Source organism: Lathamus discolor, chromosome 3 (assembly GCF_037157495.1).
Source record: "Lathamus discolor isolate bLatDis1 chromosome 3, bLatDis1.hap1, whole genome shotgun sequence".
NCBI lineage: Eukaryota > Metazoa > Chordata > Aves > Psittaciformes > Psittacidae > Lathamus > Lathamus discolor.
In genome coordinates, this window is record NC_088886.1 from 113,259,814 (window position 1) to 113,278,573 (window position 18,760).

The 18,760-nt window shown below is 41.0% G+C and overlaps 1 protein-coding gene across 2 annotated transcripts in view; it reads right to left on the reverse strand.

The window, feature by feature from the left end:
• The window catches only part of EPC2 (enhancer of polycomb homolog 2), a 50,586-nt gene extending 36,476 nt beyond the window's left edge, over nt 1-14,110 (reverse strand). For both annotated transcript variants that reach the window (XM_065671236.1, XM_065671234.1), the window contains exon 1: nt 13,711-14,110. In XM_065671236.1, coding sequence (XP_065527308.1) covers nt 13,711-13,863 — 153 coding nt within the window. In that variant the 5' untranslated portion in view covers nt 13,864-14,110. The remainder of the gene's footprint in view (nt 1-13,710) is intronic.
• Nucleotides 14,111-18,760: the final 4,650 nt, after the last annotated feature.

Here is an 18,760-nt window from a genome sequence, read left to right on the forward strand (position 1 = left end):
AGGAGTACTTGACAGTTATTACCCACAAATTCCTTAAAAATCACATCCAAACTTTTCTCACTATGACTAAAAAAATTCCAAACAAATATAGCTTAGATTGGACTATTTCTTCAACTGACAGTAGAACGGAAGCACCTAAATGTTCAGTACATGTAATACTGCTGCTTTAGGATATTTATATATTAAAACAAAATTGTGCTCAAAGATTCATCTCTCTAGATGCACTTCAGCCATTCACATGCCTCCACTGTACAATAACCATACTGACAACAGTTTACAGCAAACTGCTCAATTCACTGAGCTTCACATGTTTTCCTTGGTGCAGACAGCCTGTCCTGCCAGGATGAATCCCCGTGTTCCACATGGAATGGTACAGGGGAGTACACTGCAGCAGCCAAGCTTCACACCACACCCACCAACTGCAAAGCTCCAATGCAAAGGACTTGACAGCCATTCACAACAGGGCTGACAGAGAGAGTATCAGCTTTAGTCCAGAATTAAACTTCAAATCATGCCACTGAACCCATACTGAGACACTGCAACCCTTGCTTTACTCCTTCCTCAGAGGGGAAAACCAGAAAATCCTACCAGACTGGTACCTAAAAATACTTAAGACTTAGTTGCACACGTTCAGAACCAGGATCAAAGTCCAACTCAGAGCAAGGTACCTTCACGGCTGTCTCCCTTCCATCCCTGAAAGACCGTAGTTTTCATGGTCTTTCTAAACTTCCTATATGGGAGTTTCTTCCTTATCTAAAAACAGCAGTAATAATCTTGGGGGATTATTACCTGTTGATTTATTTTTGTTCAGCTTTAAGGGAAACAGCGAGAAATACTGAACATTATTTTTACCTATCCATCACAGTTATATTCATCAATACACTCCTTTTTATTCCACTGCTGCAAAACAGAGCACTTGGATCCTACAGTGTCATCCCCCACAGTACTCTCTCTGAAATTGAGTTTATTACACTTTAAATAAATGTGCTAGTATTTTGGATGAGCGTGGTTGGAGAAGCCTACAGATGAATACCATCTTCACACTGAAAAAGCTGATCTGTCATAATTATGAAACCATAATGAGCATTTCCATATTGAATACAGACACCCTAGAAGATGAACCTTCATGACTAAATCTATCTGTTCATTCCCTAAAAAGTGTACCATCATGCAATGCTACAACTCTAAAAAGGTTACTTCACCATTGTTATTAACTGGCTAATATGTGTATTTACCCTCTGAAGTAGAGAGCAGTGAAACATACTGCAGTTTACTGTGATGCTGTTTAAGAAAAGAATTTCCTCTTTGCCAGTCCTTTCACAACAGAGCTTCAGGTCACACAATTTACATTAGCTACTGGCAACAGTGTAGACTTTAATGAAAGAAGTATCTTGACAGATGTTACCAGGACCCATGGGAACAAGACATACATACCACAGCTTATCTGTCAAAATCAACTTTCTGATCAAGGTAAATTTAACTCCACAGCCCTCCACTACATGTATAAGAGAAAAGTGAATTTATTAACAGCTTTACCTCAAAATAAGGTACTTCTAGACCAACCTAAAGTCAGCCTTCCAAAGTACCTGCAATCAGGAACAGAATTAAAGCAAAGAAAATAAGGAAAACTTAAAGTCTAGAGATGCTACTTTCTTGACATTAAATTTAATTTAGGAAGTACAAATTGAATTTTTTATCTTTCATATGGAGATTCAGAAACAAAAAGTAGAGAACTTTAACCTGAAATGTGCAGACTCATCTCAACCTCAGCCAATAACAGTCAACACTCAGTGACAGAAGCTCAAATGCTACTTTGATAAAAGGCCTCTCCCCCTTCTAAAGCCACAGCCCTATCTACTCTCTCTCTCTGCACACACACACAGAGGCTTTTATTTTCTTTTACGAGATTTCCAACATAAAAAGCATGCACTCAAGCACTCTCTTTGGTCTTCTTCTGTGGTTACCCCTTTCAGTACTTAACCGCCAGAAAAAACACAGCCAATGAATATTTATCCTCCTCAGTGCAAAAAGGGTTTGGAATCGTCTATCAAGAAGGATTAATTTGTCTCCCGAACACCAAGGTGATGAGGCTTTTGTAACTCAATACCAAAGCTTTTTTATTTGTTTTCTTTCAAAAAGAGATCTATGGACTTGTCAACTTAGTATAAACAAAATTATGACCAATTACCTGAAGTAGGATTGACTTCTTGCCTTGAAATTACTGTAACTGAAAGTGGATCTAAGCAGCTGAAGGGCTTAACAGGGAGAGCGGGGGCTGTGAAGAAAGAAGACACCTGCCTGCAGACCTGTTTACAGACCTGCTTTCCTTTCTCTGGGCTGGACAAGTAAACTTGTCTGCGCACCACAGCAATTGTCACCCTTGAGACAGTGTCCTCTTAAAAGGATGTATTACTTGTGAAGCAGGGAGCGGGGCTAACAACAAAAATTCATGCAGTGTCCAAACCAGCACACCCAAAGCTCTACAGGACCGCTGCTCTATGGGACAAAAACTCCTCTCAGTTTCCCTATGGGGTTTGACACTCAGTGCAAGGAGGCTCAAGAACACCCACCAGAAGCAGGGGAAAGTGTAGTGTAAGGCCCTCCTTACAAGTGAAAAAGGCTCATGGAACCACTTCTCAGTTTCACATTTGACCATAGTGTGGTTTCTCTAATATGACACTCCTAACCCCTTTTCTTTCAGATGGCTGGAGCCATCTAAAAACCAAAGACAAGCTACTCTGAATTCTTCATATACAAATCATCTGATCATAACCAAGTCACCTAAATATTACCTCAAGAATGCTGATACAGGCTGAAACAATACAACAGAAGGGCCACTAGCCAACACCTGAGGCCATCATCCCTGGATGACACTTCACGCCTAGATACAGACAGGTCTACACTGGAGCCATGGACCTAAATGAAGACAAATCCAGTTTTGGAGAAAAATAAAAAAAGTCTTCATTTCCTCTCTGGCAGTCTTAACTAAAGCCAACTTAAGCACTACAAAACACCTACAGGCAAGTTAGGAAGTAAGAGTGGTAATCAGCTCATGAGACACTGATGGATGTATACAAGAAGGGAGATGACCGGAGTGTGTCACAATCATTTCTGTGGTTTTTTTAAGTTAACCTCACAGCACAAAAGAACCCCCAAACAAACAAGAAACTGCCCCCACCCAAAAAAAAAAAAAACCACAAAAAACAAACCAAAAAACATTAAACAAAAAAGAACCCCACACAAAACCAAAGCACTCGCCAAACAAAAATAAGTGAGTTCAATGCAAAAAAAAACACGCAATGCAATTTTAGTCACTGTAACAATGTCACCGTGTAGCAATGGACATGAAACAACTGTGAGATATCCCAAATATTATCCTACTGAATGGGACAGTCATACTGAATGTTATCAAGAACATCAGCAATCTCTCACTGCTAGAAATGGTTGTTCACTATTCCTGCGAAACTGTAACTGCTTAGGAGATTTAATAAAAAACACGAACCACAGCACTGTATTTTAAAGCTACATTTAATTATACAAGTTTTCAGTCTGTCAAAACATGAAATATTTTAAAAAGAATTACTGTTACAACAACAGATTAACTGGATTTATTAAAAATTAGTTTCAGAAAGGCTGTACAGGGTACTTCAAGAAATTCAAATTTCCTGAAAGCAGGACCTGTTTTTCCTCAAGATACCTTTTCATGACCTTAAGAGAAAAAACTTACAAATATTGTTAACATCTTGTCAAGAATCATAGAAAGCAGTAGCTTCCTCCAGCTCCTTGTAATTCACTGGCATCATTCACCACGTAACAAATGCAATCTGACACAGAAATGACTGTCAACAAATTTCATCTGAGAAGTTCCCTTTTATTGTTTGTTTGGGTTTTGTTTTTTTTTTTTTTTTTTTACAGTCTGCTTCAATTAGCATAACCTGACTGTCCCAGGTCAGACAAACGGGGATGGAAAAGTAAACACCTACATACATAAATATCCTCTTACTTATCACGTAGTTAACCCCACAATGTATCTTAAAAGGCTGAGATTCCACAATAACTAGTTTTCCCCTTTATTAAACATTATACACAAAATCCGAACTCAGTTTGATTCCTGGCTCCATGCATCAAAACCTTTGTGTGATCACGAGTCACCAAACTGTGCTCCTTGCAGAAGAAGGGAGGAAGAGTGACCAGGAGGGAAGACTGTGGAAATTCTCCAACAAACTCTACAGGCTCTGTCTCCCAGTGTAGCACCGGCTGCTGCTTCACTTCTTCCCACAACTGGAGACTTGTATTATCCAACAATTTTGTAAGACACTGCTTCTGGTCCCAGCACAGAAACCTCACCTGAAGCTACTCACTGGCCTCATGTGGTTACAAGGCCTGAGGCTACTTGCTCCAAGATGGCTGGCAATGAAACTGTGTTTCTCTAATATTAAAGATCTGTTCTTGGAAAACAACAGTCCTCACTCAAACCACACAAGTTATATGGGGTCCTGTTTTGCTGGTACCTGTCAGAAGCCCAAAGGCTGGGTACAACCATCAAAGATCAAGAGGTATGAACATGTATGGATGCTTCAACAAAAGGTGTGCATTTTAAGTAAGTTTCTACAGTCAAAGCAGAACTTAGTGCCTTAGTGCTGCAGTTACATTACCACAAGTTTGGGCACCAAATGAGCCCCTTAATTTCATCTTTGTCAGCAACGCAATTTCCTGGAAAGTTTCAGGTGTAACTTTTAACATTCAAGAACAAGTTGCTTACAGTACCTGTCCCTCTCTTACTGCACTACGTGTAACATTTTCTTTCCAGGAGCAAGATCCAAAGTTCTTATGGATTTCGGTACATAAGCCAATACAAGGGAATTTGTATCTTACAGAGTTTTTAAAATAAGTGTCCTCATCAAAGTGCTGAAACCTGGAGATCCATCATGTTGAAGAGAGATACCAGAGATTAGTCCTAAAGTTAGGACAACTTAGAAAAAGGTCAAAAAAAAAAAAAATTAACACTCAAGTACACATGCAGTAATGGATAGGAATTATGAAAAGCGAACTACAAAACTCCCTTTTAAGCCAAATACCTTTAACTCAAGCAACATGTATTACTGCTTTTTAACTTTCTGTAATAACAGCATGTCGCTATCTTAACTTAGTAGCCACTGGATACAAGACATCCAGTATTTTGTTTATATCTGAATTTAGAACACAGAAATCAGACATTACCAGGATGCTTCAAAATAGAAACAGGTTTTGTTACATAACATAAAAATGGCAGAAACCTAAGAAAACCAAATTATAAATTAAAATGTAAGCAACAGCAAACAACTAGGGAAAAAAAGGAGGAGGAAGCATTTATAAATACACTGGCTAAGACCTGATACATACATGAAGTACCTGGGTGTCAGAGGGGACATGATGCAATAGGAAAACTGGTGAAAAACTACATTTAACAAACTGGAGATCAGCACTGCAAGGCAAGCTGGGCAAGCTCTAACTTCTTGCAAATGAAGAGGACACAAACATGAGAAAATACCTTACACAGAAGAATTCGACTGAAGCAGACAAACTTCAGAGACCAGAGAAATAAGTCTCTCGAACAAAAGCAATCCAGTTTTATCTCACATATTTACCGACAGGGAATGGCATTTTTCTTTGCTAAGTAACTTACTTGAGGGGATGCAACTCTGGCATCAGCTCCTTCCACTATGAAGTGTGCATTTAAAGTAACAAACCAAAGGTATATTTGTATCTAATAAAGTCCGAAATTCTTACCTCGGGCAGTTCATTGTCTTATTTCTGAAGAAATAAGCCTGGGGTTATTTTTCTGTGGGTTTTTTTTTTTTGTTGTTGTTGTTGTCATTTTGTTTTTGTTTGTTGCTGGGTTTTTTTGTTGGGTTTTTTTTGGTCTTTGGGGGTTTTTTGTTTGTGTTTTTTTTTTTTGGGGGGGGGGGGGTTGGTTTTGTTCATTTTGTTTATGGTGGTTTGGTTTTTTTGCTTTTTAAGAAAAAGCCAAACAACCAAGCAAGAAGACTCCGTTTGGTTATCTCCCCTTTTACCTTAAAGGATTAGGCATTTTATTGGCTATATGAACTAATTGTAATTAGGATTTCTAAGTAAATTAGGAAAAGTAAGAACTTAGGGGTTGTTTTTTTCTGCAAACTTCTGCTCCCCTATATTCAGGGCACTTCTGTTATGATCAGCAACAGTATTTTAAGCCAAGACCCTCAGTCACACTATACAGTGATTATTACATATTAACAAGTAGGAATTTACAACACAGATTAAAATAAAAACCTTAAAATAGTACATTCCAAAACACTTCCATTCCTTTGAATCAGAACTAGTCATCATTAAATGCAAAATTATGAGTCTATATTGACATTAGTTTCACAGAACTCTCTACTCCTTACTCCTTTTAATACACAGTAATTCAGTTCTTCTTTACTTGTTACAGAAATTTCAGTTCTACAATTGATCTTCGCCACCAGTGGCTTTTGGGACACCTAAGGTTTAACTGTGATTTATGTTTGCAGATATTAAATGTGTTATTTATCTCTTTAAAAGCTGAACAGCTTGAATAATAAATATGCTAAGGCACATAACTTCAAATAAGTATAAATAAGGCAAAGTTTATTAGTTTCGTTGGCAAAATAACTTACAAAACCTTCTGAATGTCTACCACCAATCAAAATAGTCTCTCATAAAAAATAATTAAAACCCTGATCGATATAAGCTGATTTAATGTCTGTTGATCTGAATCATTCAAACAGGACATCTCAACTGATCTCAATCAGCAGAGAAATTGTACAAAGCTGACTAGTGCTAAATTTTGCCAAGCAGGAACAATATGAAATCGGGCACAATGTAATTCAAAACACAACAAAAGCTGCCTGGGGCCTTTCTTTCTGAGTTTTTCTTAAGTTGAAGGAGAAAATGCTACCTACAATTGAGATGTTCCAGAGCTAAGTGGCAGAGCAGAGAGGCAAATTTCAAAACATTCTCCTAAGCTTTTGTCATGGAATTGCACCTTATCCAAAGGAAAGGTACCTATAAGGGAAAGTTCCTGCATAATGAATTGAGGTGTGACTCTCAATTAACGTCCACACAGATACCATTGTTCTGTGCTATGAACTCTGGCACCCAAACAAGTTAGGACAGATTCCATGGACCAATGTTGACTGACCCCAGGCAGGCACACTACTAGCCTGCAGCAAAAATGCAACCTTATCTAAATTAAGACTGTGGTGTTAAGATAAGGCTGAACCCATCTAACCTCAGGATGACACCAAAAGCACAGTAGCCTCATACTTCTCCATTCCCAAGCCTTCTATCCTCACACGCTCCTATCACTTCTCAAAGAGCAGGATGCTCACCTTTCCCCGGTGGGCTTTCACTCCCCATTAGTGAATCAGATGGACCTCAGTACTCCAAAGAGCAGACCACTCCTACAAGCTGCAGGCCACATTTACTGTGGGTCAGCTGTATCTTAAAAGCATGCTTCAAAATACATTACTTTGTGTTTGCACAGGTTAAGCCTATATTCACAAGCAGTTGCCACAGGATAGCTGACAGGTGTTAATGTGTTAAACCCTTATAAACTGATCCTGAGTTTGAGACATAAAACAAATCTTTGTATTGTTTAACTTCAGCCACATAAATACAGACAGAACAAATTAAAACTACAGCTACCCAGTTTAAGAGCTCATCAGTTAACTATGCTCAACTACTCTAGCATTGAGATGAGGTCCTCATTCATCTGCAGGTTATTTTCATCCCCCACTGGAGTATCGAGCTAACAAAATCCAATCTATTTGGTGTTAAGTCTGATACATCATTCTCAAACGGGACATTACAAAGTACCATCGGTGGACTGAAAGGAACTTTCATGTGGCCACAACAACAACAACAACAACAACAACAACAAAGACCAAAAAAAAACCACACACAAAAAAACCCAAAAAACCAAACCAACCAACCAAAAAACACAGCAGATGAAAGCATAGGAAGGAGAGAGGATCACAGCTGAAATAATGCCTTGGAATGGGACTTCAGATGTGCACTTGTGAGGAATGTCGCTGCACGAAGGAATGGCTCTCCAAGGGAGGGAGAAAAACACAGGACCTGAAGACACGGTAAGAGGTCTCAAACCAAACTGAGGTTTACTATTTCACAAATGAAGACTACACACAGCAGTTTCCAAACATACCCAAGGTAAGTAAATACAGATGCTGAACCCAAACCAAGAAATAAACTTCTACTGGGACTTATCTTTCCCCAACACATAACCCAGTCCACTGTAATCAAACCAACCCCATTTCTTTCCTAAGGAGAGTCTCCTGTCTTGATTTCACTTAGTTTTGCATGGAAATACAATCTTCGTAGTTTCTTACTTGGATTTCCATAAAGGTTTTTTTGACGGATTTTTGTTTTAGTATCTGCATGGTTTGAACTGAAGTTATCCTCTGCTGACCTTCTATTTTACACAATGATGTCCTGCTGCTTCTTTCTTCTACACAGTCCCTCATTTGAAAGCAACTTCGAGGCTTCAACCACAGGTTATGAAGGCACATCAAACATACAAATTTCAAGCTAGATTAGGTTCTGACCACATGGGGAGCCATTTATGTACATTTATGGCTTTAAAACCTAAGCCTGAGTGCACCAGTCAGTACGAGATAGGTACTCATGGTCAGTACCTTAAGTGCTCACACATTTGATAGCTTCCACCTTGGAGATACTCAAAAGTCATCTGGACACAGTTCTGGGCAACAGGCTCAGGTTGCTATGCCTGAGCAGGGGGTTGGCCGAGATGACCTCCAGGGTCCCTTCCGACCTCACCCTTTCTGTACGAGTCTGTAATAACTGACTGCCTTTATTTAAGCATGTACCTGGAAGTCATGGATGTCAACAGCACAACTGAGAATAAAACTTTGTCTCTAAAAGAAAATGCCATCATCATCACAAAATTCAAGCTAAATGTTTTAAGCTATCTTTTGGTAACAATTATTAGTTAGTATAAATAATTACTGCTAATTTAGGATTAAAAATGCATTTCATAGCATGAATATACGTATTTTTTTTTCCTATCTGTAACATTTCCATGTACAAAATCAGCTTTAAAAGATGCATCTTCCCAATAATGACGTGAAAGTGTCTCTGGAGCAGAGAGGGCAGATTCAAGCAGACTCCAAACTCCATTGCAGAAAGCAAGCAGGTGGCACAGATGCATGCAACTCAATTCCAATATACAGAGTATGCATCAAACAAGACTGTATGTCTTTATGCTGACCATTAGCTCTAGTATGTGACCAACTCCATGAATCCCTTTATAAAAGTAAGTGACACCATTGGTTAATAAGACTAACAAAACAATGCAAGCTCTGTAAAACATGTGGCATTTCAGCACTAGACAGAAGGGACAAAAGTAGAGTACCCCTGAAGTCCCCAACCAGCACCAATGTGTTGAAGCTCATACATGCAGGATGAAGCCCCTCCAAAAAGATTAAGAAGTTACCATTATTTGATCTTATAAACAGAAATCACACACACAAAAATGTCTAGGCATAAGAATGTGTACAAGGAAAGGTGAAGGTAGGGCCAGGTTATATCAAACTTTTATTTAAAAAGCAAGTAATTGTTGCCATTAATCTCATGTGTGTTACGTACATATTTCAAAGTCCTCCTGCCTGAACTCCCCCAGTTCATTGCACCATCAAAAATATTCATTACGTTACACTGTATCAGCAAAAATATCCAAACAAAATGCTATGACTTGTGCAAAGCTTCCTGCTTTGAAAGGAGAACAAATACACTGCTTCAGAAGCATCACTAGATCCAGGATGCCTTCAAGCCAGATGACAAACACTTCAAGTTTCCAGCATTACAACAGAAACTGAAACCAAGAGATGGAGGGAGTATGAACAGAAAAGAAAGCAAGAAAAAAGTAAATTTCTTCAAGTCAACTACTTCCAAGCTGTCAAAATGCTCAAACTGAATGCTGTATTTAATGATCAGTGAAAGATCATCTGAGGTCATTATTCAAGGATTGAGAATGAAAGTAACTTTTCACTCGCACTCCATCAGCATTTTAATAAGGTTAAACCATGTTCTTAGCTTGCTATTTGTGCACTTTTTCCTCTATAACCTTACCCTTGCCATGTGATGTCAAACTTAACTGTAAATGAATGCGTGTTCAAACAAGAATTTTGAGATGAATGTTTAAATAGCTTTGACCAGGCAATCTCAGTATCATTGATTACTACATGCTTTTAGCACCCTAACAACGAGTAAATTTACTTCCAAAAGCCTTCAGCCTCAGTTTGCCTCATTATTAAGCCTGATTTTTCTCCCATCTCCAGTAATATGCATTCAAATAAAAAACACACAGTTGTGTGGTAAGAAACAAAAGCAGGGCTTATCTATTCTGCAACTTTTCCCCCTTCTAGCCAAAAGAATTCACATTATGAAATACAACTCTTACTCATCAAAGGAAAAAAACAAAAAATGAACGAAACAAAAACCCCACAATAATACAAGATGTCCCTGCTCAGTTTTTGCAGCTCACAAAGGGTCATCTTCCTGCTTTTGCTTAATATTAATCAGTCTCTCACACAAGTTTAAAAACAAAAAACAAACCCACACAGTTTTCTTCCTCAGGTTTAATTTAGAGTAAATTACAAACACTTGCTAACATAAACATGCTACAGGCCAGAAGCCTAATTCTTTCACAGCTGTAATCTCCAAGTGAGAGAAATGAGCTGCTGAATTGTAAAATGCTATGAGTGGATATAAATCTCCAAGATACTTAAATAGAAATTGTTCCAGAATATTCATCAAGATCAAATCAAAAGAAAAGTCAAGATGCTCATACAGATGAGCTGGGCAGTATACTTTCTTTTAGTGGGATGACTAGCAGTGTGTATTGTTGCCCAGTTTGGGACTGAAGTGACTGTATGACACTTTAATACTTGGTCCAAATAACTTTGATAATAGCTGTAGAAATGAGTGATAATTATTAAGGCCTCACAGGCTTTAAGCCTTTATAGTTACAAACAATACTACTAGTTAGGAAAAAAAAAAAAAAGCCACAAACCACCCACACACAAAAACCCACATTAAAACTGAATGGACCAAAATCTGAATTTCTGTTTATACAAAACACCAAACATGAACAAAGTAAATCACATGCCTGTACTAGCAAGACTAGCTTGTAAAGAACAGACCAGACATGTCAATCTTAGCCATTTTACATCCTGTAAACCTGTAAATACTTAATTCTTGGTGAAAGTCAGTCCTTTGGAAGATGATTTCTGACCTCATGATACAGTAGCACAGTGTACTTACAAGACTTCCCTGATTTCACCTAAGCTGCATACAGGAAGGCAGGCAGCATACTGGAGCCACAGTAACACGAGCTTTGTGTCTTTGTAGAGCACACGTAAATCACGAGATACCCTGATGGTTCAAACACCTTCCACAAAGATGCACCCCTGACAAATGCCTCTGCTAAAAAGAGGCCTTGAGACATTCAAGTGATGGAGATGTCAAAAATAAGTATGTGGATCTCTCTCTCCCCTCAAAAGTCCCTTTCAAAATACAACAGATCGATCACAGAAAATACTACTGTGAATAAAAGCTGTTTAAATATTTCTCAAATATGTAACTACTGTCCTCCACACAGCTTTTCCTAGAAGGGCTTTACACACCACCACAGAAATCTACGTTAAATAATTATTTGCGCCACACTGGGAAAAGGGCTATCCTATGAATGAAACTGTCACTCCATGGCAGTACTCTAAACCATCTATTAACAGGAAGTTTATAGCCTTGTCCGGCTCATGTATCTAGCACTATGCATACAAACTGCTTTGATGACCATTACAGTTTGAGACTAGTGCATAATGAATCAAATATAGCCAAATCTCAGCGCAGAGAAAATAAAACCTCAATCTTACAAAAAAACAACATTTTCATATGGCACTAAAGCATTTTTATTGAAATATAAACCTGATCTTCACACTCATTTAAGCAGTCCACAAGCAGCTTGCTTGAACATTTACAGCAATTTTCCATTAAAAAGTTTATTTAAAACATGATTTATAAAATTAACACAATAATTGTGCAAAATAAACCATATTTTATAAACATTAAATGCAAACACAGGACTGCAAGGCAGACTTTGAAGACTAAGGAAACCAAATTAGTTTCCAACATTGCTTCATTAGTACCACACTTGTTTCTTTCAGATACACTCCCAGATGCCAACAGAAATTTACTTTTTGGGAAGTACTGGAAGCTTTAAGGACAGTGTATTACACACTGTAAAACAATGGAGAAAATAAAAACTAACAAACCCCAACAACAGTAAGACAGGGGATGCCTTTAATATCCACAGTCAAGTGAGAAAAACCAATCAGGAAAGCACGGAGCCTCCTTTGACAGCTGTAACATCTGAAAAGCCAATCCATGTGCCTAGAGGTTTGGCTGAGGCGGAGACATGGATTCATTGAAAAAATTCTTGAGGGTGCATTTACTATCGGCTCTGCATACAAGTACAGACACATTAGGCACTAGCCTGTACCTAAGCCTTATACAATTCTAAAGAGAGCAAGAGTCAATGTTTAAAGATCAGTAATACAAAGCAGTACCTTCAAAAAATCACAAGAACGGTGGGCAAGCATTTTCAAAGTAGCGCTCTCATACTCCTCATCAAGAGCCCCAAACACTTAAGTTTTTCCCCCTTTTCTACCCTAACACTACAAGAATAACAAGCCACATATCTATTTTTAACACTTGCTAGTTTATTTAGAAATAATTTAAACGCTTAAAAGTCTAACAGTGCAACACATCCATGTGATGCATTTGACACGGTATGCACAGCAGGCAGCACAAAGCATCTCTTCTGAAAAAGTGCGAGCAGGACGCTCACTCGTTACAACTATTGAGAATTGCTCCTGCAGCAGCTCTACAAGCCAAAGCTGCTCGCTGTCCACTCCAGCCCCCTGCCCTGCCAGTGCATAAGGGGACAATCTGTAGGAAGTACAAAGTGCAGCCCACGACCGTCCTCCGCTTTCAGCAGGTACAGAAGAGGCAAAAAGCCGCTTGTCGCTGCAGCGTCCCCAAGAGCCTCCCAGCGCCCAGCTTGCCGGCAGTGCACTGGCGGGGCACTCTGCAGCGCTCTGCCTCAGCGGGAGGCGAGAGGCAGGCAGTCCCGCTCCCGCTTCCTCCGCTTTCCGTTCGCAGGTCCGCCGCAAGGCCGCTACGGCAAGCGAGGCGGCACTTCGAGCCAAGCAGCAGCCGCCAGCCCGCGCCCTCCCGCCGGTCCTCCCCGCTCTGCTCCGCTCCCGCTTCGCTCCCCACGCACAAGGGAAGCGGCAGCAGCAAAGGCACGCTACGCCAACTGCGGCCGCAGCGCTCACTCGCTCATTCGGAGATGCATCTTGCGCCTTCCTCCTTCTTACGCTAGCGTAAAGGCCTCCCCCCACTAATCAAAACACTCGCGAGTCGGGACGCAAAGAAGATGGCGGAGCAGGGCCCGCTTACGGCGTCGGACAGCAGTTTACGCTGCGCTCTTTGCGCAGGGCCCCGTCAGGACCGTGCAGCGCTGCGGTGGGGAGCGTGCGTAGTGCGCTTGGTGAATGCCAATGGCCTATTTCCCGTGAGGGGAGGGGGGTGTCTGATAAACAATGGTGCCCCCCCTGCGCGCTCCCTTACCGATTCCTCCTCTTTCTCCATCCCCGTGGGCATCTGCGGCACAGCCCGGTTGATGGAGACGCAGTCGTTGAGGTCGGGCATGTCCTTGCCGCGGTAGATGGGCAGCGGTTTGGCGGCGTCTAGCGCCCGGGCTCGGAAGGAGAGTTTGCTCATTGTCTCCCCCTCACAATAACACCCCGGGGCCGGGCGGGCGGGGGGGCCTTCAGTGCGGCCTCGCCGCCGCCTCCCAGCCACTCCCGCACCCGGCCCGCACCACCATGGAGGGTCCCGCCGCCCCGGAACAGCTCTCCGCGGGGCCGCCCGTAGCTCACAGCGCACGCCCCGCAGCCCTAGATCCGCGCCGGGCTCGCTCGATCCGCTCCCTGCGCCATGGCAAACATGGCGGACATTAACCAAAGCGGCCAGCGATCCCGGCAGCCAACGCGAGAGCTCTGGGGGGGGGGAAGAGGGGGGAGAGGCCAGGAGGGAGGAGGTAGAGGAGCGGTCGGGCTGCGCGCGCAGCTAAGGGCGGGAGGCTGAGGAGCGTGTTGTGGACGCGGCCGTATGGGGCGGACTCGGCCGGGCCGGGGTAGGGTAGGGAAGGGAAGGCCTGCGTGGGGACTCGCCGTCTCCCTCTTGCCCCCCGCTGCGGGCGGAGCACTGGGAGAGTGAAGCGGGAGGAGCTTGTGGCTGGAGAAAGCGGTGCCGGGGCGGGCGGCAGCTGCGAGCCGAGCGCCCCGCCGCTGCTGGCTGCTGCCGGCCGCCCCGGAGCCGGTGACAGACGCCGAGAGTAACGCCGTGGCGAGGCGGGAAGGGCGGGCTCCTCTGCTGGGCTGGAGCCGGCGCTTCGGCCGCAGGCTCCTCTCTTCAGCGCACGCATCGTTAAGCCGTTTTGAACGGAAAATGTTTTAGCAATAAAAACCCGTCAGGAGAATTAAGCCTCAGTTACTGATGCAAGCCAGCACTTCAGGAACAAACTCGTACCTGTCGAGTTGTTCTTCCCTCCCTCCCCCCGAGGAGTGATGTCCTGTATGGCTCTCTGCACGGACAGAGCCTCGAAGAGGGGTTAAGTTCCATGTACAGCAAAATAAGGTGCTTCTCATGCACAGAAGTTTCTATTACAGACTTGTCCGCAGGTCTGGAGTTACTCGGGGGTAGCTGCGTGGTGTGTGCACGCACGTTGATGCTCCCCTGCTGTGGAAGTGTCCCACTCCTAATCAGCCCACTTTCAGAGGACACAATGCTCGGCAAAAATCACGCACCAGATTTGGCAAGTATCATCCCAGGTTCTGTGTGTGGACAAAGCTGTAATCCTCTGACGATCACAGCTTCCCACTCTTCAATGTATTGACTGGGAAGCCTTTCATCAAAGACCTTTTAGTACTTCAATTACACCATCACTTCCATGTTATTTTGACACTGAGATCAGGCCAGCTGCTTTTTCTCACCTCCACCTGAGAGCTTTTAGAGTTGTCAAAACCAACTTCTGTCTCTGAAATAAACTGGAACCGTTAGTCAGGCAAAACTTGACAATGTTACTATCTGGACCACAGTGCCAATTGTATCTAATATATTTTTAATGGGGGAAAAAAAAGACCCCAAAACAAACAAAAACCCCCAAAAGCTTGACCAATGTAGGTTCAGCCCCTACATTCCTGTTCATTTTTAGTTACCTGCTGCATTTGTTATTTATATAGTTTTATACAGCAAATACAGCTACTGTTCATAACACAGGATTTACAAAATGAAGAATAAAGAATTGTGTCAGAGAGATTAGGAAGATGAAACAAGTGCAGTAAGGCACAAGAGGGTGAAAAAATAAAAGCAGCCGTAACATCACATTCATGAGCCATGGGCCAAAATTAGCTTGCAAAAGAGATCTGGAATTACTTTAGCGACTCCTATCAAAGCATCAGGTTAACGTTCAGTAAGAGTCATAGGAAAAAATGAAGCTGAAAAAATATAAGAAAAGGAACAAAGAATAAAAACTAATAGACTGCACTTATTTAAATTCCCTGAGAATATTTTTATTTGTAAAAATAAACAATTCCTGATTTGGATTAGAATTAACACACGAATATTTAAGTCTTGTAGTTTCTAGCTTAGAATTTATAGTTCTGCCAGCATCTACCTTCACATCTTAGCAGAGATATCTAAAATTGCACCCAAGTGTAAGCCTCCCCTACAGCTGTTGACAAACAGCGTATGAGTGGCATGAGTTGCGCTTCCAGTAAATAAAATGCATTTTCAGCTCATGTTTCATGAATTTTCCATCTAAGTGGCATTACACAGATGGTGTTACAGCCCTGCTGTACAGATACCATGCATGTGAAAAGGTTAGGTTAGCTGCGTGGAACAGGCAGTTCCTCCTGAAATACTTCCTCAAGTTGTTATAAAACGAGAAAGACTTTCCTTTCTCTGCTTCCCTTCTAGCAAGAAAGAGGCATTTTACACACTGCCATAAGATGTTTTTTGCTTTTCATTTAGCAGAACTGAACAGATACTAATAGCCTTTCCCCTTTGTGTGCATATGCTGGTCTCTTTCACTGCTTTAAAAAGACTAAAAAAAAGCAACGTATTTACCCTCAAGGTGGCTCTTAGTCCTAAACCCATCCCATTATTTTATTTCTACAGGCAATGCAATTGGCAATGCAATTTTTTTCCAGCGATGCACTGTAGGATACTGAGGGGTTTTTATGTACTCAAAAAAGCTGTTGCACAGAGCCAAACGTGGACAGAACTTAAGTTTCAACTTACACTAGCTTAGCTTTAAGCCAGAACCATACATCTTTTGAGTACATAATCTGGTCTCTTCATCTTGTAAAATATTACAGGTTTTCTGAAGACATTCAGCTCTAAAAAAAATGTGAGCTGTACCCGACCTATAGATAAAATAATTCTGATGCACAAATCTGAACCAATGTCTCAGATGAAATTACTTTTTCATTGGTTGAATTCTGACTTGTCGTTGTATTTTCTGTAGAAGATAATGGAATTGAACACTCACATACTGGATAGACCAAAAATACCCAAATTTCATTTGAACACATCTATCAGTGAAAGGTTAAGAGTTCCATAGGCTTGGGTGCTTTATCATGACCTTGGTTTTGGTTCTGCTTCTCTACAGTGACATTTAACCCAAGGAATGCTTGTTCTCACAATAGCTGCCTAAAACAGTCATTATTTCTGGTAGGGTTTTTGCAAGTTTCTTCCAGTTTTTTGTTTTTTGTTTTTTTTTTTTGCTAATAATATACATCTCACTGCATTAGTCTTACACCAAGCAGAAGCATCCCTTCTTTATATCAAGAAATCTCAGTGCACATTACTGTGACATGGGCATGCAATAATTCTTTATTTTGGGTGTTGTTATAAGTAGAAGTGCTACAAGAATAAAAGCATGGAAGGTATAGGAGCAGAGATTCTAGAAGTGGTTAATGGCCTCTGAAAAGGCATGGTGTTGTTCAGCCTTGTGGAGTGTTTGAAACCTTAATCAATTATGTGATGTTAAAAGATAACTAGAATTTTAGAGTGCTAATGAGTGCAAATACACAAAAATTCTCATCAAGATATGAATGTGTAGGAAAATTGTCTTCTGTAACATGCCAGAGACACACTGTGTGAGGTTAGAAGATGTGATTAGCAATCTGATGCTGGCAAATCTATGCTAACAAATACTTCCGATGTCACTGATAGAGCCCTTGTGCATTCAGGGTTCCTGCCTCGATAGCAGCAGCCTCATTATAGAGTGTTTTGATCTTGTGTTTAAGCAAAGCTTCACTAGAAGGGAGCCTAAAAGTAGCCAGAAGGCTGGCTTAGCAACTTCAGCACAAGGGAAAGTGCTGAGCTTTCCCGGAGATAAATGAATGGACTAGGGGAGTCTTTTTAAAGGTTATGAAGTCGTCCTTTCTCCCCATGTCTGAGAACTCCCATTGAAGTGAAAGGAACCTCTGTCCTATTCATTTCAAAGGGAGTTTTGTCAGGAAAAAGAGCTTGATCAAAGTAGTTAGTAAGCATGCTTAGCTGCTAACATTCAGAGTTAAATGTATCAGCTGTTCCAAACCATTTCTATTTCAAATTATTCGAAGGGTTTAGGGGACTGGCAGCCTGCACGTTTTCCTCTATAAGGTCACCAAAACCTATCAGCTGAAACCTGAAATGTAGTATGAAATAGCTTCCTGCAAGATTTAAAGCTAAACTAAAATCATAAAAGTTGAAAATAGAGTTAAAATCTCGAGCCCAACAGCAGTGGACACTGTATAAAAAACTAAATAGACAGCTATGAAAATAGTTACTTCCCCAGATTATAGCAGGAAGGTAAAATGATGAAAAATGCTTGAGCTGGGAAGCAGCAGGAAGCTCCTGATTTAAGAGTTTTATACCAAAAATATCCATGTCAAGAAATAGGTTTTAAAATGAAAGGAAAGTGTGCTTTATGTCTGAAGGTTAGCACAGCACCGGAGAGGTCATCAGCTCTTTTAAAGGAAACTGGTGCAGCTGTTGCCTTTTGTATAAAATCTTGGATTCCAAAGATAATTCTACTATTGACTGTCACTGTGCTTTTTCATGACACAATTCAACAAGTAAGTTAACAACAAAGCAATTATGAAACCAGACATATTTGTTTTAGAATTACATTCCATAAACCTGCACGTTTATATGACACACTACTTCCTTCTACTTCCTAGACCAACCAGGTTGCCCAACAGATACCAATCACCAAGGTTGCCAACAGCTTTCGTTTTCAGAGAGGTCATTTGCAGACACTTGTAAAGACATGAAGCTGTACCTTTGTAGGCTGAAATTTGTTCCTCATTGATGCAGACATGCCTTCATGTCTAAATTTATCTCTCTCACAGTTAGTATTTAAACTGAGCATATGTAGAATGTGAAGTAAAGCTGTTAACCACCTTTACGAGCACAGCTCAGAGACAGAAATCTGGGTTTTTTTAAAAGCATAGAATATGAAGTAAAAATGATGCATTTCAAAACAAAGCGGTATTCTAAAACAGCAACACTTTTTCACCAGAGGGTATTTAATAGTAAGGATGTTCATGGGTTATATGTGACACAT